This window comes from Acipenser ruthenus, chromosome 2, assembly GCF_902713425.1.
Source record: "Acipenser ruthenus chromosome 2, fAciRut3.2 maternal haplotype, whole genome shotgun sequence".
Lineage (NCBI taxonomy): Eukaryota > Metazoa > Chordata > Actinopteri > Acipenseriformes > Acipenseridae > Acipenser > Acipenser ruthenus.
The window spans coordinates 67309520-67333990 of NC_081190.1; the positions used below are offsets into that span (position 1 = coordinate 67309520).

The 24471-nt window shown below is 38.6% G+C and overlaps 1 protein-coding gene across 3 annotated transcripts in view; it reads left to right on the forward strand.

Moving 5' to 3' along the window:
- LOC117408657 (ATP-binding cassette sub-family E member 1) overlaps positions 1-24471 on the forward strand; it is a 30164-nt gene that overhangs the window by 4179 nt on the left and 1514 nt on the right. For 2 of the 3 annotated variants that reach the window (XM_034013845.3, XM_058999300.1), the window contains 14 exons: positions 4600-4685; positions 5095-5192; positions 7896-8013; positions 15926-16063; positions 16399-16468; positions 18072-18168; positions 20577-20666; positions 20831-20952; positions 21717-21938; positions 22134-22193; positions 22868-22926; positions 23020-23130; positions 23534-23676; positions 23803-23925. In XM_034013845.3, coding sequence (XP_033869736.1) covers positions 4600-4685; positions 5095-5192; positions 7896-8013; positions 15926-16063; positions 16399-16468; positions 18072-18168; positions 20577-20666; positions 20831-20952; positions 21717-21938; positions 22134-22193; positions 22868-22926; positions 23020-23130; positions 23534-23676; positions 23803-23925 — 1537 coding nt within the window. The remainder of the gene's footprint in view (positions 1-4599; positions 4686-5094; positions 5193-7895; positions 8014-15925; positions 16064-16398; positions 16469-18071; positions 18169-20576; positions 20667-20830; positions 20953-21716; positions 21939-22133; positions 22194-22867; positions 22927-23019; positions 23131-23533; positions 23677-23802; positions 23926-24471) is intronic. The other variant, XM_034013847.3, reaches the window with a different exon arrangement.

A 24471-nucleotide genomic window follows, 5' to 3' on the forward strand; every position in this document is an offset into this window, starting at 1 on the left:
AACCCCTACACGCACACACCACCATGCAACCCCTACACGCACACACCACCATGCAACCCCTACACGCACACACCACCATGCAACCCCTACATGCACACACTACCATGCAACCCCTACATGCACACACCACCATAAGACCCCTACATGCACACACCACCATAAGACCCCTACATGCACACACCACCATAAGACCCCTACATGCACACACCACCATGCAACCCCTACACGCACACACCACCATAAGACACCTACATGCACACACCACCATGCAACCCCTACATGCACACCACCATGCAACCCCTGCATGCACACCACCATGCAACCCCTACACGCACACACCACCATGCAACCCCTACACGCACACACCACCATGCAACCCCTACATGCACACACCACCATGCAACCCCTACATGCACACACTACCATGCAACCCCTACATGCACACCGTAGCAATTCTTTGCAAAATATATTTTCTGGTATTCAGCCCCATTCATGTCTATGGCAGTGTTAAAAAACACATTTTCAGTCATATCTCTCGAACCAGAGCACCTACAACCACCGTTTGAAGGGTTCTAGACCATCCTGAATGTAACATGCCCAGTTTCGTAGCAATTCTTTGCAAAAAGTATTTTCAGGGCGTTCAGGGTGTTCAGCCTCATTCATGTCTATGGCAGGGTTGAAAAACACATTTCAGGCATATCTCTCGAACCCGAGCACGTAGAACCACCATTCAAAGTGATATAGACTCAGGGGAGCACCCCAAACCACTCCCTAAAACGGTGTGGTGGTTCACCCAAAAACTCATGTCATGATGAAAAAATTCACATTGCCAAGCCGTCCTGGCATGTGAACCATGAAAATGGTGACTCCTTGTGCGGGGCCCCATGGGGCCCGCCGCAAAAATAAAATCAAGTTCCTAACCCCCACAGAACCCGAGATACGCCCTGTCAAAAATGTCCAAAAACTACCCTTTTCGGGGTCATATCTCCATGACCCTGGGGCCTAGAAACTGGGTTGAACTTCCTAGGGTCATGTCTGGGAGCCCTCTTTCACAGGGAGCCATCCATTTTCAAATGGTACATTTTCAACAAATTTACTCATTTTCAGCATGATGGCATGTCAAGGTTGCATTTCCAATAGCTTTTGAGCTCCAGGTTGGCAAAAAAAGTCTAAACTGGTGTCCTTTCTAGCTGGGGACACGTCGCTTGGAGGGATCGGCAGGGGCCCTGAGGTGGACCTCCGTACCGATTTTCAAGTCTCGGGGACCCCCGGAACCCGAGATATAGCACCCTGAAAAATGTCTATGGGAAATCCCATTATAAAACCCCTTTGGGGCAATGCCCACCATCTGGCGGTGGGGTGGCATATGAACCCGTGGCCGATGTCTTTCTTTAGCTAAGAATCTTGTGCACACAAAGAGTGCCCTTCTGAGTTCGTTGGGCCAGGGCTCGTGGAGATACGGGTACGATAAGAGACCACCCCCTTCCCTATGGCAAATCCCATTATAAAAACACCTGGGTAAGGCTCGGCCAGTGGCGGTCGTGGGTCGTACGAACTCGAAGGAACCCATTTTCTTTAGCTAAGACTGTTGTGCATCTAAAGAGAGTACTAGTGAGTTTGTTGGCCCAGGATTTGTGGACTCATGAGGTACGACAGGAGGACCCCCCACCCCCCCCCCCCGACCGCGATTTCCTATAGCAAAATACATACAAAAAATGTCCATTATATATAAGACCTGAAATGTGCACATTTTGTAGTGTATTTATGCAACATAAGCACCAATTTAAGTCCATTCCAAGTGTTTTGTGATCACAGTATCAGCTTGAGTGTATCGGAGCATAGTTTTGCACCAAAAGCGAGCAGAGGCGAAAAAAAGCACTATATACCCGATTCTTTAAAATATAACTTTGCAGTGCAAATTTGAGGAACGCAACCACTTAGCAACTTGCAAATTGGTACTGCAATTTAAAGGTCTGTAGTGTCAGACTGGTAGTCCCTAACTGATTCAAGTGTTTTTGGAATGATTCCTGCAAAGACTGATTTATAAGAAAAAAGAGAGATTGACAAACAGCATTTTGCTTTATATGCAGAAATTAATTAATCCTACTGTTTGTTGTTCTGTCCTAAACCAGCAGTTTGTCACCCAAATTTATTAAATAAACGGGGGGGGGGGGTCCATCAGATTATTCTCCATTTTATTGTAACTGAGGTACTGTTCAGTTGAGCAAAAATTATAAAGGGGTACTCGAGCTGAAACCTCCAGATAGAAGGGGTACAGTTTCAAAAAAAGGTTGAAAACCCCTGACCTACAGTATAAACTATCAGGAATAGATAAGGGAAATGTTGACTAATACAATAGGATTTATTTGAAGTTGTTCTGATAAACCCCTACGCCTCACTATATTTTGATGGACATTACATAAGCAAATGAGATGTCCTTTTTTTTTTTTTTGGTATACCATGTTCCTAAATGTTTTCTGGGGAGAGTAAAAAATATATTAACTTTGATTCATGTACTAAGGGTTACTCTTAAATGAATTAACGGTCCAGTTTATGGTAAACTGTGCATGCATGACTTAAAAACTCGGCTGTCAGCTAAGCAGAATATCTCAAAAACTGGCCTAAATTCGAAAATGCAGAATTCGGGACGTTATCTAAAAACCAAAGCAGCCCAGAAATTGGGATGTTATCAGAGCGGCCCAGAATTTGGGACGTTATCTAAAAACCAAGCGGCCCAGAATTTGGGATGTTATCTGCAAACCAAATCGGCCCAGAATTTGGGACATTATCTGAAAAGCAAAGCTGCCCAGAATTTGGGACGTAAATGAAAACAGGGGCAGTCTATATGTAAAGCTGTGATTACATTCGAGATAAACTAATGTATCCTCTAACAAAACTGCAATAGTGTATACATTTTATATTAAAATAGATCGCAAAAACGATTATAGATACATGCTACTTGAAAGAAAAAAGTACACCACCACAGAAAGCCAATTCTTACATTCGTGCATAACATGATAATTCATATAAAGTAATCACCCATAGTTTGTTATATCAGTACAGCGTAATACCACATTATATTTTAATGGAAAGGTTGTGGAAAGCAAATCTCTCTCTCTCTCTGATCACAATGTTAAAAATGCCTGCAAGCTGTTCCACTCGTGTGACGACATATTCATGTGACAGACATGGACCAATCAAAACGCGAGACTGTTATGCGGTTCCATCCCAAAAACCGGGCCTGTGTCATACCTCTTGTTTTGATTTAGGTTGCTAAAATCTAGTTTTCAGCATTGGAGGGAAAATACCAGAAATGGACGGCAAAGCAAAAAAAGCAAATTATATTTCAGCTGATGATTGTGTCAAGATGTTTCCCAAATAAACTGTACATGCAGATGGAGGTCATTGTTTTGCACATCTTGTAATGTGTCTTTGGAGAAAATACGATCGATCGCTATTTAGCTTCAGAATCACACATTAAATGAAAGGCTACTACAGAGGATGCTGAACAGAACATAAAATAAACAGCTTTCAGAAAACAAACTGGAAAGTCAGCGCAGACAAAAAGTATTCTTGTCGGTTGTAGCCAAGTTAAATCGGTACTACAGGTACGATCTAGCACAGCCACCTCGCTTCAAACAACCTGCTGCATACTTTTTAAATACAGTTAGAATTTTAGACCCGAACCGGCACATTTTCTTTGTTTTGACTCGGTACTAATAAAATAAATTATTGGATGGGACAAATAACATGACAACGGATGTGCTGCATATATTGCCTTTATTAAAGTATGCCAGATGCCCTTGGGTAACCGAGTTTTGGGACTGTTTCTAATCAATTTCCACATCTGTAGAACTTGGCAAAGCTTTGCCTTACGCTTCCAACCAATTCAGTGGCTGCAGACGTGCAGTCTTAGTGTATGGACAAGTCCACACCAGACAGAGAATGTCGGCAGCAACTGCAGGAGGATGTTGCATGCTTGCCTTTAACAAGTGACAGCACTACCACTATTTTTAGGCTTTTATAGTGCTCCTGAAATATTGTCTACTTAGGTTTATTTAATGTTTAAACTGGTCCGCGAAATCCTAATTTTATTCCACAACCTACCCGCGAAAAATACATAAATTTACCGCAATTTAGGTAGACCCCTACTCATGTGAAATAAATAAATACAAAAATCATACAGGGCTGTTCACTTGGGATGATGGGATGATTTTTTACACTTTATAGCCTTGGCAATGTTTTCAAAATAAGCAAAGAATGAACACTGTCAAAGGTTATGTATGAAGGGTGCAATTGCAGCTAAAACTTTTGACCACGCCTAGTTTAAACTGAAGCCCAGAGGGTGACTCGACAAGTGCATACTGGTTTATTAACTTCATATGGAATTTTGACCTGTTTTGTTAACTAATGAAAGCAGAAATTAATGGGTTATTCATTTGATGAAAAATCAATACAGTACCAGGTTCAGCAAAAAGTTGAATATAGGTCACATTGACATACTTGTTCATATTACAGATGCCTGATATGTGGTCTTTTTTATGAACTTTTGCTTGGGTCTTTGCAGGGAATATGAATGTTGCTTTTTTGTTTTTGCAGGTAAACTGTGTATTGAAGTCACACCCCAGAGCAAAATTGTGTGGATTTCAGAATCCCTTTGCATCGGTTGTGGTATTTGCATTAAGGTAGCCAGAATATTAAGTTTGCACAAAAATGTCATACTTTTTTTTTTTAATGTTTTTACAGTTGGCATATCTTAATGAAATATAATTTTTTGTCTGGTTTCAGGGATCCTGATTAGCACTAGTCTTGGACTAACTAATGTTAATTCAGGTAAAGTAGTCCAAAATTAATCCTAATCTGGGTCTGTGAAACCAGCCCTTAATGTAATAACAAATAGTGTGCCAGTTACTTCTCAGACAGTTCTGATCTGGTGCATAGAATCATCATCACAATATCAGAAACATTTTTTAATTGCAACATTTGCAAAAAAACAAACTGATTAAAAAAAAATTTACAGGATGTCTCACTAAAAAGGTGTGTGCTATTGGTTTGAAGATGCCTTCTGCAAATGCTTCTTACGGTGCTTTTCAGAAATGCCCTTTTGGAGCTCTGTCCATTGTTAACCTGCCAAGCAACCTTGCGAAAGAGACAACCCACAGATACTGCGCCAACTCCTTCAAACTTCACAGGTATGCACACACTGTACTCCCACATATAACCTTAAAGCTTTCGATTCACAGTAAAAGAAGCCTCTCTGAAGGAACTCCACTGCCTAAGTAAAAAGTTGAAACTGACACTGCTCCCACTTTATAACACTGCCCTTTATACCATAGAACCAATTATTATTATTAGTTTATTTAGCAGACGCCTTTATCCAAGGCGACTTACAGAGACTAGGGTGTGTGAACTATGCATCAGCTGCAGAGTCACTTACAATTACGTCTCACCCGAAAGACGGAGCACAAGGAGGTTAAGTGACTTGCTCAGGGTCACACAATGAGTCAGTGGCTGAGGTGGGATTTGAACCGGGGACCTCCTGGTTACAAGCCCATTTCTTTAACCACTGGACCACACAGCCTCCTCTATAAGGTGGTTATTGTTTATAAGATGGAACTTTTTTAGTACGGTCTGATCACTATGGCTCCATAATACATTTGGCGCCGCTTTATCGGGACGCCTCGGGAGAAGTAAGAGAAGTAAAAATATCCTGAATAAGCGGCTGTCCCAAATAAACGAGAGGCATTTGAGACAACCTTAGTTGCACTTTTTTGTTTCTAAATGAAAAGAAAAAGGATGAAATCACATCACATTGATTACATTTTAAATACATAATTTAAAATACGAGTCCATTCGTTTTTGTTTTTTTATTCCTAAACAAAATTAATCATTTTTTATTTCTACATGAACTCACATACTCGCTGCACTGTGCTACGCTAACCTGTCTTGCTTTGACGGGTACATTTTAAACAGCTTCGATATGAAAATGAAACACAAACTATCAGATACAACTTAAAAGTTTTATTTATGAACATCATATCTAATGTTTGCATAGCAGAAACATCGTATTTAAATGAAAAAATAAACATAAAAGATGTTATTTTCTAAATTGGCGCATATAATGCCTGACGTAAAAAATGAAAAGCTATAATAAAATAAACATTTCAAAAGAAGATATGGTGTAAACAGGTGTAAACTGATATATGTACATACAAAATTGTAAAAACGAAGTAATTATTACAAAAATAACATAAGGCTTTTTTCACATTAGCCTACTGCATAGCACAAATTCAAAAAATGAAAAACTATAATAAACATTTCAAAAGAAAATATTGTGTAACCAGCTGTAAACTGGTTATATGTAGGCCTACATAGTAAAATTGAAATAATTATTTATATAAAATAACATAAAGAAAATAGCTCAGTTCCCATTGTGTAACAGGAATGCGCATTCAGGGAAACAGACTTCAAAGTAGCCCCCATATTAGCACAATCCACACAGATGTAACGCTTATCAACTTGTTGTGTGCATTTACCACATACTGCTCTTTCACACTGGGCACAGATATCAGAAGTTTTATTTGTATTGCATTTAGTTACCTGGCATTGTTTTCTGTTGCGTGTGTCACTTGATGCACTCTGTATCCAGGTTGAGCTGTGTTTCCCTGCCGCTTTACAGTTTTCTGATCGAAATGTTTCTGCCAAAACTCTGTGGCTGGCATCATAAGAGATCTCTCCAACTGATATTTTCCCCGGTGCATTCATTGTACAAAACGAAGGAATTGATAGCTGCCAGGTCCAGTACATTGTAAATTACAGCAACTGGACACTAGTGATTGCTTTCACTGAGTACTAAGTCATTGGTAACATTCATCCCTTTTCCTAAGCACAGTTACATCAGCCTAAGTACCACATTGTCAACCAGTCTCTGACCAGCTAGGCGAGTTTAATCTTTGCACAGGTAGGGGTAGGGTCCGCTGCCAGGCAAAACTTGATCCCAAATTTGACAGGTTTGTTTGACATGTATTGTGTCCAGCAACACCGTGCTTTTGTCGGAAACAGCTGCTTGTCCATGTAATGTTTTATGTTTAGCTTGAAGCAGGCAGTGCTGTTTTCAATTAAGTCGTTCCGAATTGTTGCTGCCAGTGCAAATATATCTAGTTGCTTTCAAATCAAAATGCAAAAATCTCATGATTTCTCGAAAAATTCTTGTAATAGTAATATTATAAGACAGCAGACTATATATGCTCACGTAGACAGCCAGACGGCAGTTCTCCAAGGAATTGATAGAATTACAATATATATTTGGATAACACATATCTAGACTACAAGAGCAATATTCTATTCACATACTGCTGTAAACTCAGCGGAGGTAGAGATAAACTGGTTTATGTACGTATAAAAAATAATGTATTGTAGGTTATATTAACAATAAGAGCATGTATTGTAACAAGCCGTCAAAATGACTTTTGGCGGTTCTAGGTAGAAGTGCTTATAACTTTGTTATTTTTGCGATTCTGACTTTCAAAAGCCGGCAGGGTATTTAATACATGTATTTAGGAAAAGTCAAGAACAGACAACCGTGGATCTTTCACACACACAGAGTAATATAAATATTAAAAGTGAAAACCGTCAAAATGACTACCGTGGCAGTTCTAGTGTTAATCATTTGAAAATACTGTATCCCAATTAAACAAAATGACTTCCCAATTAAACTACATAAATAGCATTGGGAAGAACCATCTCCCAGAGTTGTATCCCATTTAAACAGAAATCCTGATTATCAATATCCCGATTAGGCGGCACCGACTGTATAGTGTCATAAAGGGGAAGCATTGTATCAAATCAGTAAAAGATGCATACATTCTGTTGACCTATCTTGTATTGTGTCTCAGGTTGCCTATTCCTCGGCCGGGTGAGGTTTTGGGATTGGTTGGCACCAACGGTATCGGGAAATCAACCGCTCTAAAAATCTTAGCAGGAAAGCAGAAGCCAAACCTGGGAAAGTTTGACGTGAGTTTTGATTGCACAAATGTTTGTATTATATGGGTCCAAGAACCATGTAGAATTTTCATCTGGAAAATGCTGTCATAATTAACTTGATGCATTTACATTTTCTCTGTTGTTTTTTTTGTATTAGTTCTAGTAAGTTATCATCTTTCACTTGAGAGAGATTATATATATATATACTGTGTGTGTGTATATATATATATATATATATATATATACACACACTCTATACACATCCACAGGGATGCTGGCCCATGTTGACTCCAATGCTTCCCACAGTTGTGTCAAGTTGGCTGGTAGTGGATCTCTACTCCGAATAGCTTGTTCCATCTCATCCCACAGATGCTCAGTTGGATTGAGATCTGGTGACTGGGCAGGCCACTGCAGTAAGCTGAATTCACTGTCATGTTTGTGGAACCATTCCTGGACAATCCTAGCCTTGTGGCATGGGGCATTATCCTTCTGAAAAAATCCATTAGCAGAAAGATACACTGCTGCCATGAAGGGATGCACCTGATTGGCAATGATGTTCAGATATTCTGTGGCATTCAAACGTTGCTCCACCACCAGCCTGCAATGTTGACACGCGGCATGATGGATGCATGTACTCATGTGGTTTTCTCCATACCCTAGTCCTCCCATCAGTGTGAAACCGAAGGAACCGGGATTCATCAGACCAGGCAATGTTTTTCTAATCCTCCAGTGTTTTCGTTCCTTAGCCCACTGCAACCACAGTTTCTTGTGTTTTGCTGAAAGAAGTGGAACTCTGTTAGGTCGTCGGCGGCCATACCCCGTTCGTGTCAAGGTACGATGAGTTGTGCATTCTTTTCTGGGTCTTTCGGCACCAATGTTGTACTGGACTGTCAGTTTACTAACTGTAGCCTGTCTGTTGCTCTGCACAATTCGTGTCAGCCTCCTTTGGCCTCTTTCATCAATGAGCCGTTTTTGACCAATGGCCTGCCGTTGGCTGGTTGTCCTTTGGGTGGCGGACCATCCTTGATACACACGGGAAACTGTTGACCCAGCAGCGTTGCAGTTCTTGACACACTCAAACCGGCGCGCCTGGCGCCTTCTACCATACCCTGTTCAAAGGCACTTAACCCTTTGCGGTGCATTGTCGGACTGGGTCCGACATTGCAATTATTCCTCACAGGTCCTTTGTCGGACTGGGTCCGACATCATTATAGCAACGCAATAAATGGGTGTCTAGTCGTTTTTTCTCCGGAAAAAGCCGAGAAAACCATTCAATTGCCAAGTGGGAGCGACAGGAGCCGAGACAAGTCGAAAAAAAAAAAAAAAAAAAAAAAAGGCGTATCTCATGATTAGTCATACATGGTATCAGGTATCAGATAACGGGGGCGGACGTAAGTAAACAAGTTGGCTGACTGAATCAGCGCACAGAAAACACGGACATTTGCAGAGCTTTTTTGAGATGTTATAGTAATAAAATAATGACTTGGATCGCATTATTGAGGAGTTTAGTGATAAAATGAGTGATCCGGAGATGATCGATCGGTATGTACGACTATTATTATTATTATTATTTATTTCTTACATAGGTGAACGCTATAGCAAACGAAAGGGTGGGGCGGGGCTGGAGATGCCTAGTGAGTGCTTTGTTGATATGCAGGGCCATTTAAACCCGTTTGACTGTGAAAAAAAATACTTTTAAACAGTGCGTCTAAAATTAACTGCGCGTGTGAAAATTAATTAGACCTGGCGTGCCTGACGCGCAATTAATAAATGGACCGCAAAGGGTTAAATCTTTTGTCTTGTCCATTTACCCTCTGAATGGCACACATACAGTACACAATCCCTGTCTCAATTGTGTCAAGGCTTAAAAATCCTTCTTTAACCTGTCTCCCCTTCATCTACACTGATTGAAGAGGATTTAACAGATTACATCAATAAGGGATCATAGCATACCTTGATTCACCTTGTCAGTCTATTTCGTGGAAAGAGCAGGTGTTCCTAATGTTTTGTACACTCAGTGTGTATGTGTGTGTGTGTATATATATATATATATATATATATATATATATATATATATATATATATATATATAATGTATGGCATGCCTCTGAAGTATGCTATAATAGCCATGCTGGTTGAGCTTGCCATGGACTTGGTAAAGGTCACCAACTCTGTCACCAGCAAAGCAACCCCAGACCACGACACTGCCTCCTCCATGCTTGACAGTGGGAACCACACATGCAGAACTCATGCGCTCACCCTCTCTGCGTCTTACAAATACTCGGCGGTTGGACCCAAATATTTCAAATTTTGACTCATTGGTCCATAAGACCGACTTCTACTCCTCAAACGTCCAGTTTCTGTGTTTTTTGGCCCAGGCAAGTCTCTTTCTCTTATTCTGCACTCTTAACAATGGTTTCGTTGCAGCAATTCTTCCAGTTAGGCCAGCTTCACGCAATCTCCTCTGAACAGTTGGTGTTGAAACATCTGTACTTTTAGTAGCATTTAGCTGAGCTTGTATTTCAGGGGCAGTTAATCGTCGGTTTCGCAGACTTGTGACTCGAATGAACTTGTTCTCTGATTCTGAGGTCACCCTTGGTCTGCCTGACCATGTACGGTCCTCATGAGTGCCAGTTTCTTCAAATCGTTGGATGTTCTTGGCCACAGCAGTTACAGACACTTGCAAAGTTCTTGCGATTTGTCTTAAAGATTGAACTTCATTTCTTAAAGTAATTACAGGCTGTCTTTTTTCTTTGCTTAACTGAGCGTATTTTGCCATTTTCTGCTCCCTTACATTCAGGAATGACAAACTTGTGTCTATGCTACCTATATTTATAGTAATCATGGACCCTCACCTGTTAACAATAATTAGTGACAAAAGGTTAATTAGGTAACATGCTAGTTAACTCGGAGAACATCTAACAAAGACACTTTTATGCTTAGGCCAGTGTTCTAACACTGTGTTATACACATTTCAGACTTTTAACTGACTTGGGCTTCAGACTGAAATCCCCTTTCTTTCGGTGACCATTTCATTGAAATTGACAAGATTTACATTTTCATTTAAAAATAACATTTTTGAATGCAATTCACTTATGATTATCAGCTTATATAAGTACAAGTATTTATAAGTACACGTATCATAGATAATCATGAAAAACCTGGTTTCAAGCAGGTGTACTCAAACTTTTGACTGGTACTGTATCTCTCTCTCTCTCTCTCTCTCTCTCTCATATATATATATGTGTGTAAATAATTAAAAACAAGGAACATACGTGGTTGTACTTTTAATATTCAGTGCAAATGTTGATGTCACTGTCCATTCACAGAAGGTCAACTGTAAATGTTTTACATTGAACTGCAGTCCAGAGTTGAAAAAAACTCCTTTCCAAGTATCTTGCTATTTCTTATTGGTCACTGTTTTGTTCTGCTTAGTAGGTCTTTATATTCATCATAGTTAAATTGCCTTTCTAATTTCAATGTTACCCGAGTTTGGCTTCTTTCTTTTAGCACTTGCTATATACATTATTTTATTTCAGTTCACACATTCAAAGTTTGCCGGTGCCATGCTCCAGGAAGTTGTTTCACGACTGCCTAGCAGCAGCTGCAGAAGCTGCTGTGTGTAGTCATTACAGGGGAATTCAAGCAGGGATCTGTTAACATTAGCTAAAAACAAGGCAAAATAATTGACAACAATTTCAAACAGAATGTGTTTCCTGTAGAATCTTGCTGTTACAAACATAATTAATTAGGGTCTGTACATTTATTATGCAAATCTCATTCAAAGGAACACGCATTTCAAACGCCAGGCTAAAAAAACATCTGACTTGGGGTTTAAGACTGACTTTTAACACTTGTCAAGCATCAGCATTTCCAAAAAGACGTGTTTGCTTCTACTAGTAGCTAATATATAATTGTACTCAAATATGTAATATGCTATTCGAATAGTTTTTTTATTTTCATGTATTCGACTACACTGACTCATTCCTTGGGATAACAAAATACTGAGCTCAAGTCATGTGATTTAATAAAAATGCCAGGTGCTCAGTGTTTGTTATTTGATTTGAGTTAAAATTGCCAAAATGGGTTGATTAAGAATCCGATAAAACCTAATATTAGATAAAAGGGACCCTGAGTGAACAAATAACACAAAAATGTGACACATATTTCATTTATTTATTAAAGAAAGTTATGCAACACCCAATGCCCCCGTGTGAAAAAGTAATCGCCCCCTTAGACTCAATAACTGGTTACTCCACCTTTAGCAGCAATAACTGCAACCAAACGCTTCCTGTAGTTATTGATTAGTCTCTCTCAGCGCCGTGGAGGAATTTTGGCCCAGTCCTCCATGCAGAACTGCTTCAGCTCAGTGACATTTGTGGGTTTTCGAGCATGAACTGCTCGTTTCAGGTCCTGCCACAACATCTCAATGGGGTTTAGGTCTGGACTTTGACTAGGCCATTCCAAAACTTTACATTTCTTGTTCTTCAACCATTCTGATGTAGACTTGCTTGTGTGTTTCGGATCATTGTCTTGCTGCATGACCCAGCTGCGCTTCAGCTTCAGCTCACGGACGTATGGCCTGACATTCTCCTGTAGAATTCTCTGATACAGAGCAGAATTAATGGTTCCTTCAGTGATGGCAAGGCATCCAAGTCCTGATGCAGCAAAGCATCCCCAAACCATGACACTACCACCACCATGCTTGACCGTTGGTATGAGGTTCTACTGTGGAATGCAGTGTTTGGTTTTCACCAGATATAACGGGGCCCATGTCGGCCAAAAAGTTCCACTTTTGACTCATCTGTCCATAGAACATTGTACCAGAACTCTTGAGGATCATCCAGGTGCTTTTTGGCAAACTCGAGCATTCATGTTGTTCTTAGTGAGCAATGGTTTCCGCCTTGCTACTCTGCCATGAATCCCATTTTTGCCCAGTGTCTTTCTGATGGTGGAGTCATGAACACTGACCTTAGCCAAGGCGAGAGAGGCCTGCAGATCGATGATTGGACGATTTTACGCTTTGCTCTTGGAGAGATTTTGGCAGGACGGCCACTCCTGGGAATATTCACTACTGTGGTTCGGTGGAGCCCCAGAGCCTTAGAAATGGCTTTATAACCCTTTCCAGACTGATAGGCATCAACAACTTTTTTCCGGAGGAATTTCTTTTGTTTGTGGCATGATGTGCCCTCTAGAACCTGTGTCCTGACAACTTCACTCTGATGGAAAGGGCCAAAGTTAGTCAGATTTATATTGGGCAGGGCTGGCCCAAATCAGGCCTGGTTGTTAACCAAAGTACTCAAACAGCTGACCCTAATTATCCCTTTAATTGGGTTGAGTTAACTAGGGGGGGGGGGGGGGGGGCAATAACTTTTTCACACCTGAAGATTGCATGTTTGATTAACTTGCACACCAAACAAATGAAAGAAGCACCAAACTTTGGTGTCATTTTTCTGTCAGACTATATATACTCTATATACTACTACAACCCACAAAAAAATCTGACCAAATACAATGTAAAAAATGTGCAAAAATGCAGAAAATCAGACGGGGCAAATACTTTTTCACAGCACTGTATAAAAGACAGACAAGACAAACTGAACAAACAAGTCTGCAGCAATTGTCCGGGTCATTACAATATATTTTTTAATTTGAAAGTAAAAATATATGAAAGCATGATGACTTTTATGTACAAAAATCTTAACTAATATACAATTGAACAAGAACTGTTGAATATTTATTTTCGTTTCATACGCTATTAAATGGTAGTGTTTATATGATAGTGAAAAATAAATAAATAAATATCAAGATAAATAATTAACTGTATGTATTCATTTATTTCAGTATTTATATTAATGTATTTATTTATGTTTTACTTTTACCAAATATATAGGCTATCCTTCAGCTTAGCTAATTCTCAGAAATTAATGTTCCTTTCTGTCCAGTGGGGACCACAAATAGCGGTACTCTCATCAGCCAGTATCTAGAGAGGAAACCGTACTTCCTTGCGCCAGTAGGGACCACAATGAGTGTTACACTGACGGGAAACCAAACATTTTCAGATCTCAGAATAATGATGATGAAAATGTGAATGATGACTCAAACAAATTTCCAAAATATAACAAAGTCCCAAGAATTCTCAGCTGGCTGACTTCGCCTTTCAAAATACAGCTTCCTTTCTCAACTAATCATGTAGCACTGACAGTCTAACACAGACGCATGCAAACTGAAGGTTATAGGTTCAAATCCCACGTATATCCCAGACCTTTTAAAACAGAAATAAATCATTTAATGTAACTGATATAGACATCACAATAAGTGCATTCCCTAGTATAATTCCATGTTGACAAAACAAGTTAATTGTCATTAATCTCAGATGTCGTGTAATATATGTATGTGTGGATAAAAGTGCCTGGGGTCTGCAAAAAAATACATTGGGAGAAAAAGGAGAAGTATATTTAACATATACAGGCACTCTAAAGGGCCGCATTGCATTTATAATCCAGGTAAAACGGTGGATTTGAAGGGGGAAAAAAGCATAAGTTATGTTTAAGGCAAAAAATTATTAGTGTTTTTTATTAAATATTCTTAAGCCAAAGACTCATGTATAACTTTGAACTACACACTAAGTTAAGATGAGTAAATTAATTCAATTAAAACATGTAAAAGAAAGTAAATCATTTTTTTGTATAGTGTGCACATTGCTGTTGAAAAAATACACCAGGGGGCAGAGTTGAGACAGCACTGCGGTATTTTCTTTCTTCCCGTCAGTCGTGTGGAATAAAAATAAATTCAACAACGTCTCGGATTTCAGTAATTTGTTCAAGATCTGTGTCAGAGAGGGGTGGATAATGTGCACAAGACCCTTTTTTTGTTTTTCTGTAGTGTTTATAACCTGCTAAAAATACATTATTTGAAGTGACAAAGTCGGGGTGAGAGCAGATAAAGACAGCGATTTTTTTTTTTTTTTTTTGTATTTTTTTTTGTATTTTTTTCTGTTTTGTTGTCTTCCAGTTCATTTAATTGTTCTTCATCCAAATTGGCATGTCTACTTATTACTTTGGGATTTTTTGCAGGTAACTTCAAACAACACCTTAGAACTCCTCTGTTTGTATCCTGGGACACTATCACCCTTCATTCAAATGTGCTTTATTTTGCTCTTATCTGCCCCCTATTTTACTGCATTTAATCCTGTACTTCAGAATACTGTAATCTGCCAAGTGTTTAACCTGTAGTACTTTGTATTTAATCATATCCTGATGTAACTATCACTATTTAATCATATCCTGATGTAACTATCACTATTATCTGCTGTATTATTGAATTGTGGTTTGTCACACTTGAACAAAAATTATTGTATTTCTTGCTCTTATTGTATTACTTGTATTGTAACACTTGAATGTATTTGTATTTGCTTGCGATTGTAAGTCGCCCTGGATAAGGGCGTCTGCTAAGAAATAAATAATAATAATAATAATAATAATAATATACAGCTGTACCTCTGCAAGTGAGTGTAAGCAAAACAGCTACCGATACTTAGTTTAAATTCTGTGAGGCAGCGCAGTGATTTAGATTAAGTGATAAGGCTCTAACTGTCTGTATCCATCCAATATATGGACAGCTGGAACCTTGCTCGACCAATCGCATTGCTTGTTTCACGTTCCTTTGCCAGCCCTGGATTTCTGGATATATATATATATATATATATATATATATATATATATATATATATATATATATATATATATATACCTCCTAAAATGCCCTGAGATTACTGAAATTATTGAACCTACATGAATATTATAGCCACTCACTTTGATTCCCTTCCATTATGTTTCTGTGCCTCAGCAAGGTGCTACTAGCATTTGAAAACGCAGTCAAGAAAGACACAAGCCTTTATTTTTTTACATTTTAATTTGTTGACTAATTTATTTATTTGCAGGCTCCTCCGGATTGGCAGGAGATCCTAACCTATTTCCGAGGTTCTGAGTTGCAGAACTACTTTACCAAGATCCTGGAAGATGATCTGAAGGCCATCGTCAAACCTCAGTATGTGGACCAGATCCCTAAGACAGTGAAGGTTGGTACCTACATTGCATGAGTTTTGATGCTGCAAAGGTTATTGCTGTGGGCTTCACTTTCCCATTGATATTGTTGATCTAATGACTTGACTCTGTGGCACCCCTACATAGAAAAAAACAGGGGCATAGTTATTAAGCTTCAGATGAAAATTGAGTGCCTTTGTATCAATTGAACCAAGACAAATATCACTAACTACAGCAACAGCACAAATACTCTTATGTGACACACTTGGACAACAAAAGCAGCTAATAATGCGTTGTTATGGACACAGACATATTTATTCAGTTGGATAACCTTTGAGAGAATATGAGATCTTATTTATTTATTCATCAGGGGACTGTGGGGTCCATCTTGAGCAGAAAAGATGACACCAAGACAGAGACTATTGTTTGTGAACAACTTGGTAAGTACTGTTAAACAAATTATATGTTAAAAAACTAATGAGAAAAACAAATAAAAATTGGGGTACTAAACATTTGACTGGTTTTGCATGATTTTCCAGGTAATACCCATTAACAAGTTTTAAGTTGATATGTGTTTATCAAGATGCAAAGAAACCTGTTGACATGACATTTGCAAAAAACAAATAATACTTTTTTCCCCACATTTGCTGTCTACATATTATTGAGGACCAATCACTGGAAAAGACTGTGTCTTTTGACAGGGTGTTTCACCATTGAAAATAATCTGCAGCATTTTTGCCACTAATATTAAATTTGCTAAGCATATGTTATTGCTAGGCTTGCTACTTTTTGATATTAATCATTAAAGCTCGTTAAACGTCGACTTCCCAAAAAATGAGAGTTTGACTGAAATAAATTTATATAGGATAAACGTTGGTAAAAACCACTCGCTATTTTTTATTTTTGTACCAAAAATAACAATTTCGAAATCATCTCTAGTTTGTGTAGTTTTTGTACTTACTGTCTGTCCTGTCTCCGTTCCATACTGAATGGCTAGGGGTCGCTGTCAAACGTCTCCGTGATCTGTTAGTATAGTTTCACTGTCAGTTCACCTAGTTCTGACAGATCTCGTTGACTCAAGCAGCACCAGAATGCTCTCATTCGTTTCATTGACTAAATCATCAAAGCGCCTACTTTAGAAATTAGCGGGTTAAGGTGTAGGTAGGCTTTTGCTAGGTATACGGTGACAGTTACTAGTTTGATATAAAAATGGGGTGCAAGAGGAAAACACTTAATGAGTATTGTGCACAATCCCCTGACCGACGTCTCCACGCAGGACCAAGCGGCCCGTCTGCCTTACCTTCCAGTGACTCCAGCTGTGCTGAAGATAAGTTAGGTCTAGTTCTGTTCAACTACGGTATCTAATGTTTTGTTCTTTGCATATTATTTTTACATGTAAATTTATGCTAGAAAAGTCTGTAATACACTTTTATGTGCTGTGTTTTCTACTGCGTTATTTGAGACAATGTTTTAATTTGTGTAGGAGCTTTAAGGTATAGCTCTGCTGTGACCAAATGTTATTTCAATTAGAATGTTGGTTACCATGGTTTGGTTGCATGTTGAATATGGTAAAGGGGCTTTGCTAAATGAGACGTTTCTCAATGGCATAAAAAATATAAAGGTCGATTTCACCCATTCTCTGCTTGAATTGAAAAGTAAAGATTGAAAAAAACGGTAAATTCTTTCTATAATAAACGTTGATATTATCGTCGATTTGGCAAAAAAAAATAAAAAAATATTGACTAGTAACAAGCCTAGTTATTACCTTTGGTTTCATTTGTCAGACATTCAGCCAACCACTAGAGGAAGGCATTTGCGGTGTTTTTGCGGTGAGTGTCTGTATAGGGCATTAGTGGCGTGAAATGACGCATATATTCATGAGCTTTCCCACTGGGGAAACATTAATTGCAAAAACGCTCTGTTACCACCAACACACAATACATGCAAATGTTCAACCAACTGAAACCCACAAAACAAACAATAGAAATAATTCCGATCCCAGATTTGATGCGATGTTCATTTCATTTTGGTTTTTTTTCGAAGACCTGACTCATCTAAGGGACAGGAATGTGGAGGACCTCTCTGGAGGAGAGCTGCAGCGGTTTGCCTGCGCTGTGGTGTGCATTCAAAGAGCAGACATGTGAGTTATTTTTGTTTTGTAATATTGGAAGGCCAGAGAAACACTCAGGAGACACATTCCAATCTCACAAACCCCAAACATCTATATTTCGAGTTCCTAGACAGACCACTAGGGATATCTGGCTCGGCTTCTGTATACCTTTTGCTTAACCCTTCTGCTGCGGTGCAGCTAGAAATCATTCATATTTGAACGATGATGTAATGGTGACATTAGACACCCATTTTAAGCCATTTTAAACAACCATTGGTTGCTTACCAAATGACTGACATCTCCAAAGGCTCCACCAACCAATCAGGGATGGTTTTATGTACTTTCAAAAGTAAAGTTAGATAGATAGAAAGCTAGACGAGTGACTTTTTTTAACTGTAGTGAAATATTCATAGGATCGTAGGATGACTGTCCAATCAAAATGCATTACACTAAAGCCCCAGGTCAATAGAAATACCTTTTATTATGAGGTGCAGCATTTCAGTATCTTAGGTTTCGGTTTTGATTACTGTATATACAGTATCCACCACTTACACCATACAGGGTTATTTCGGGCAGACGTTTATATCAGACAAATAGCATTTGCCGATTGTCACTATTACTAATCCATCAATCAGCTTTTTTCACCTTGGTACCTTGCCGTTCACAAATACAAAAGGCAGCACTTAAAAGCTTAACAGATTGATCAACAACAGATTGAGCACCTCGTTACTGAGCAATTACCCCTGTACTGTACCTAGGCTATTTAATCCCTGTATGCAGTGTCGGGTTTACAGTTATAAAAACAGAACTGACTGCAACAGCAAGCATGGCTGGAAAGAGAAAAGCGATTAGCATCAGCACGAAAATTCAGTGTAAATAAAATGTCTCTGTTAGATACTGTGCGCTTGCTAAAGCATGCTTGGAACTCTGTCAGTCAGCAAACAATGCAACGTTGCTTCAAAAAAGCTGGGGTTTCTGTAGTTGAGGAGGAGAGTGCAGACCCAGTAGACCCGATAATGAAATTCTGACAACACCAGAGGGGATGTCAGAGGAAGAATTCTCAGCTGTGTCACCTTAGTGACCAGGACGCTCTGCCTGAAACAGACACTGATATTGTAAGCGTGCGTGCTGCGCTTGTAACATTGCGGCGTGCTATGGAGCAGCATCTGGATAAAGCCGAATTAGGATTTTTTTTGAAAAAGCTGAAAGTTTGCCGTCCATACTTCCAAAAACAGACCGTCCAGATGCGTATCTCAGAGTTCTTTGCTGGAAACAATTTGCAGTAATGTAGCCTACCTGTACTGTACATTTCTGCACTTGCATTACTTTTTTGCACTTTTTATTACATTCATAGGTTTTAATACATCTTTTTTTATTAGTGTAAAATGAGCGTCTTAAAGATTTTTAACCACATACACGCTTGTTTGTTTTGTTTACTGTACTGGTGATTGGGGGACATTTTGAATGCCAGGTTATTGTGTGGGAGTTTATACCGTCCATCACTTACTGGGGGCCAATCACGTTAACACAGACGCGCCCGTTATAAGCGGTGGCGACTACCATGATTTTAAAGCACAGTATTACCGGACAACATACTAAATTGCTTTACATAACCAAGAATGCTAACTGATCCGAAAGAAAAAATATTTTTTTTACAGAAAGTGTTGATGAGTTGACAGGTCTATCTGATGGCGAACTTCTTCACATTACACACCCGTCAAACAATTTGGTGTAAAATGAAAACCAGACACGGTATTTATAAAATTCTTTCTGATCCTAGTTCCTGAGAGTTGTGGCTACCACTGATAGTTTTACAGTTTTTAGGTAGGAGATCACTAAATTACACTTATGGAGACATTTCTTAAGTACATAATTCTCAAGTACATTTTACATTCAAATTAGGTAGTCGTAGGGTATATTTCATCATAGAGTGAAAACATTATTTTCTAAACAATCTCCCGATTCTCAGCTGTTTAGAAAGGTATAATACGGTATACTTTCGGTGGATATTTGTCCTGATACACAAGCCGAAAGTCACGTAATTTCAGTCAGACCTCAAACACATGAGCGGAAGGGTTAAAAAAAAAAAATTATATATATATATATAATATTGTAAAGCCTAAGTAAAAGGCCGGAGTTTGTCACACCCCACCTCACTAGTTTTTCTCACTAACAACAGGTTAACAACCTATACAAATCAGATTTGTACCTGCTTTAGCAAAATGTAACATCAACTTAAGTTATTACTAGGATTTCCTTTGCTGTTGGCCTTTGAAATAAATAGATATATATATACACTCACACACACACACATATATAAATATATATATAAATCTATATATATATATATATATATATATATATATATATATATATATAATTTTTTTTTTTTTTTTTTTTTTTACTCCATATGAACATTGCATTGTTTTTTCTTGCAGTTTCATGTTCGATGAGCCATCCAGTTACCTGGATGTGAAGCAGCGTTTGAAAGCTGCCATCACCATACGGTCCTTGATTAGCCCAGACAGGTAGGTTTGTTAGATTTTAGTCTTTAATCAGCAGGTGTACTGTCACCAAATCTGTTTTAGTTATCTGGAAGGGGATTAAAATGAAATTGAAGTGGTGTGTCGTGAAAAACAATATTTACAGTACTAAAAGTTATTTTCCTTTTTTATTTTTTTTTTTTCCCAAGATATATCATAGTAGTAGAGCATGACTTGAGTGTGTTGGACTACCTGTCTGACTTCATCTGCTGTCTGTATGGAGTGCCAAGCGCCTATGGAGTGGTCACCATGCCTTTCAGCGTTCGGGAAGGTAAGACTTCTTTCCAGTTTTTGCAGTATTTGCTGTGATTTAATGGGTGGTTATAAAGTCATTCAGGGAAAAAACTGCAATGGGGGAGAGAAGTCTATTGAAATGTGATAGACAGAGTTGCACCATGGTAACGTAAGCTCCACTGTGACCTTGGAAGACAAGGGCCTTGCAGGATTCTTAAATCTTGTCAATGTGCTCTCAAAGCAACAGTGCTCTTGATGGGATAATAAAGACATACAAGTCTTATTTGCTGTTCCAATGTCAGCATGTTGTCTGTCCTGTGCACCAAGCTGCCTTTTATACAGACAGCTGCTGCAAGTTAATGCAACTTTATTTAAATTAGGGAGACACATTGCCCTCCTAGGCTTAAGGGTAACCGTGGAAGTTGTGAGAATATGCAGCACATCATGTGGTAACTCTGCTTAACACATTTCAGTGCTCTGTGACATAACACTTCTCAGCACCATTGTTGTATACTCTTCAAGTGCCCTTTTAACATTCTAACAATTCAAATGATGCAAAAAGTGCTACATAACTACTGCCAAATGGCTGCTGAGCTATAAATCAAATTATTATTATCATTATTTTTATTTTTATTATTATTATTATTATTGTTGTTGTTGTTGTTTAAGATAATTTCCTATTAAAATGTGGCTTTAATGTGGACTTTACTACATGGTGGTGGTGGTAGTAGAAATGGTGGAAATGATTAGCAGTAATGATACAGGCAAACCATAACCAGTTACTATGTTTTCATGCTGCAGGTATCAATATCTTCCTGGATGGATATGTCCCGACAGAGAACCTGCGGTTTAGAGAAACCTCGCTGGTTTTCAAGGTGGCAGAGACAGCTAACGAGGAGGAGATCACGAAGATGTGCAGGTACCAATACCCCAGGATGAAGAAGCAGATGGGAGACTTCGAACTGGAGATCATCGAAGGGGAGTTCACAGACTCGGAGATCATGGTCATGTTGGGAGAGAACGGTAAGCTCTCTGGAATTATTGCCTCTACGGATAAATACAATCTTGACGCAAAATAAACTAACCAAAAAAAATGCTACGTTTTATCAATCTAGCCCTAGTGTATGAACTTGTTGGCATTGACTAGTTACTACATTAAAAAAAAACAATTACAATTACCTTATTATATTAATTATCTTATTAAATCTTGTTTTTCAGGAACCGGTAAAACAACATTTATCAGAATGCTGGCCGGAAGACTTAAACCTGATGAAGGAGGTAAGTAGAAATTGACATTTGTTGGTGTTTGAGTATGGTTCTGGGATATGTATTACTGTACAATTTGACAGTGGTTTAGCAGTACTAAAAAAACTTTTATAAAGCTGGTTTCACAGACCCTGATTAGGACTAATCTTGGACTACCTTACCTACAATAACTTCAGGTAGTCCAAAATGAATGTTTATCAAGGCCTGTGAAACCAGCTGATAACATTCTGTGACAGTCTCTCAATGTTTCAGAAATGCTTGTGGTTATATATAGCCATTACTTTTAACTATTTGAGAGCATTTTTACTTTTGCAAGTTTTTAAGTTAATGAAGTCTTTCTCTTGGGAACAACTAGCCTGAATTTAATACAATTTTGTATTGTTTGTTAAAAGAAGTTACTCCACATATTGCTAATGCAGGTCATTGACTTATTCTCATTGCTGACACATGTTGTGATTTTGAGGGCCATTATCTTGTGAACTGCTTGTTTTGATGGAACTATGCTTGGGCATTGGTTATGAACTGTTACTAACTGTCAGGATAGAAATAACTACAACTGCATAGAAGTTAGTGCCACTGTTTGTTTTATTCCGTCACACAGCAGAGGTTTAAGCTGCAGTGTAATGCTGCTATGCAGTCTCATGCCTGATTTGTCTTGCATACCTTGCTTATCTCTTATCATAAAGGAGAAGTACCAGTTCTGAATGTGAGCTACAAACCACAGAAGATCAGCCCCAAGTTTAAAGTAAGAATTGCATTTTGAGTGTAACCAAACACTTAAAACTTCAGCTTTAATCAACAGAATTGCTCATGAATTGGTTGTGGTCTTTCTTTGTAGGGAAGTGTCCGCCAGCTGCTTCATGAGAAGATCAGAGATGCGTACACTCATCCGCAGTTTGTAACTGATGTAATGAAACCCCTGCAGATAGAAAACATCATTGATCAAGATGTAAGTTTCTAATGTGTGTTTAATTCTACACTGGAGTCATCATTGATTACTTGTGCCAGTATGACCTAGATTTATGATGCACGACAGACTATAGTAAAACTTAACTCAAACGTTGATAGCTCGAACTCAGATAATTCTGATTATTTACTTATATTCCTTACCTGTGAAAACCATTCTCACTAACCTGTATCTTGAACTTTTTACCATCCTTTTTTTGCATCCTCAGCCTACCAACTATGTTGTGGAACCAGTGTGATTCTTGCACTTTGTTAGAAAGTTTTACAAAGTTCATCCTCTACTAGACATAGCAGCAAAATAGTAATTAAGTTTTTTTTTTTTTTTTTAAATGGGTATTTAATGAAATTGAACAAATATTTTAAACCTCTTTTTTCTGTTTTTACAGGTCCAGAATCTATCTGGAGGTGAATTGCAGCGTGTAGCTCTGGCCCTTTGTTTAGGAAAGCCGGCAGATGTCTACCTGATTGATGAACCGTCAGCCTACTTGGACTCTGAGCAGCGTCTCATAGCTGCCAGAGTCATCAAGCGGTAAGTGCCGTGAACAGAATTTCTTGCTTTGTGAATCTCTTGTTATATCTTTGGTTTGTGCTAGATCACTGACTGGGCATTTTGAGTGACATCTCCAATTTATACTTTTTCTTCCTATTCTGTTAGTTTCATCCTCCATGCAAAGAAAACTGCCTTTGTGGTAGAGCACGATTTTATAATGGCGACCTACCTGGCAGATCGTGTGATTGTGTTTGACGGTATTCCATCCAGGAGCACAGCTGCCAATATGTAAGTGACCGGGTGAATCAAAATAGCAGGCTTGGTGCTGGTCAGTTTGTTGAATTTCAGACTTGATATACCTTAATCATTTATACTAGGTGGTCTTATGATGGCTACAACCAAAGCATATTTCACATTGGACCAGAAACTAGTGTCAACTTGGTTTATCCTCCAATGGATCTTTTATAATTACGGCTTCTGATTTTCGAAAATTGAAATCGGTGGATAGCCAGTAAACACCAGAAAAACTGTGGAAATGGTTAATCAATTCACGTTGACTTTACACTTTTCCCATTAAAAAAAATAAAACCTACTACAAAAATAATAATAAATACATTTCACTGTGCTGCTGGGCAATGTCCCGCCTTCCTGACTTGTATCGATCATTGATTCGTTCGGAATACTTTAAACCCGTCCCAACTACTGAGTGACAGCACATACCTACATTTCTAATGGAGACTCTGCTTGCGAGATTTAAAACGAGATTACAATCAGGATGGAGGCTTGTTAGCAGGATTTAAAGCTGTATTACAGTTAAGATACGCAGGATTTAAA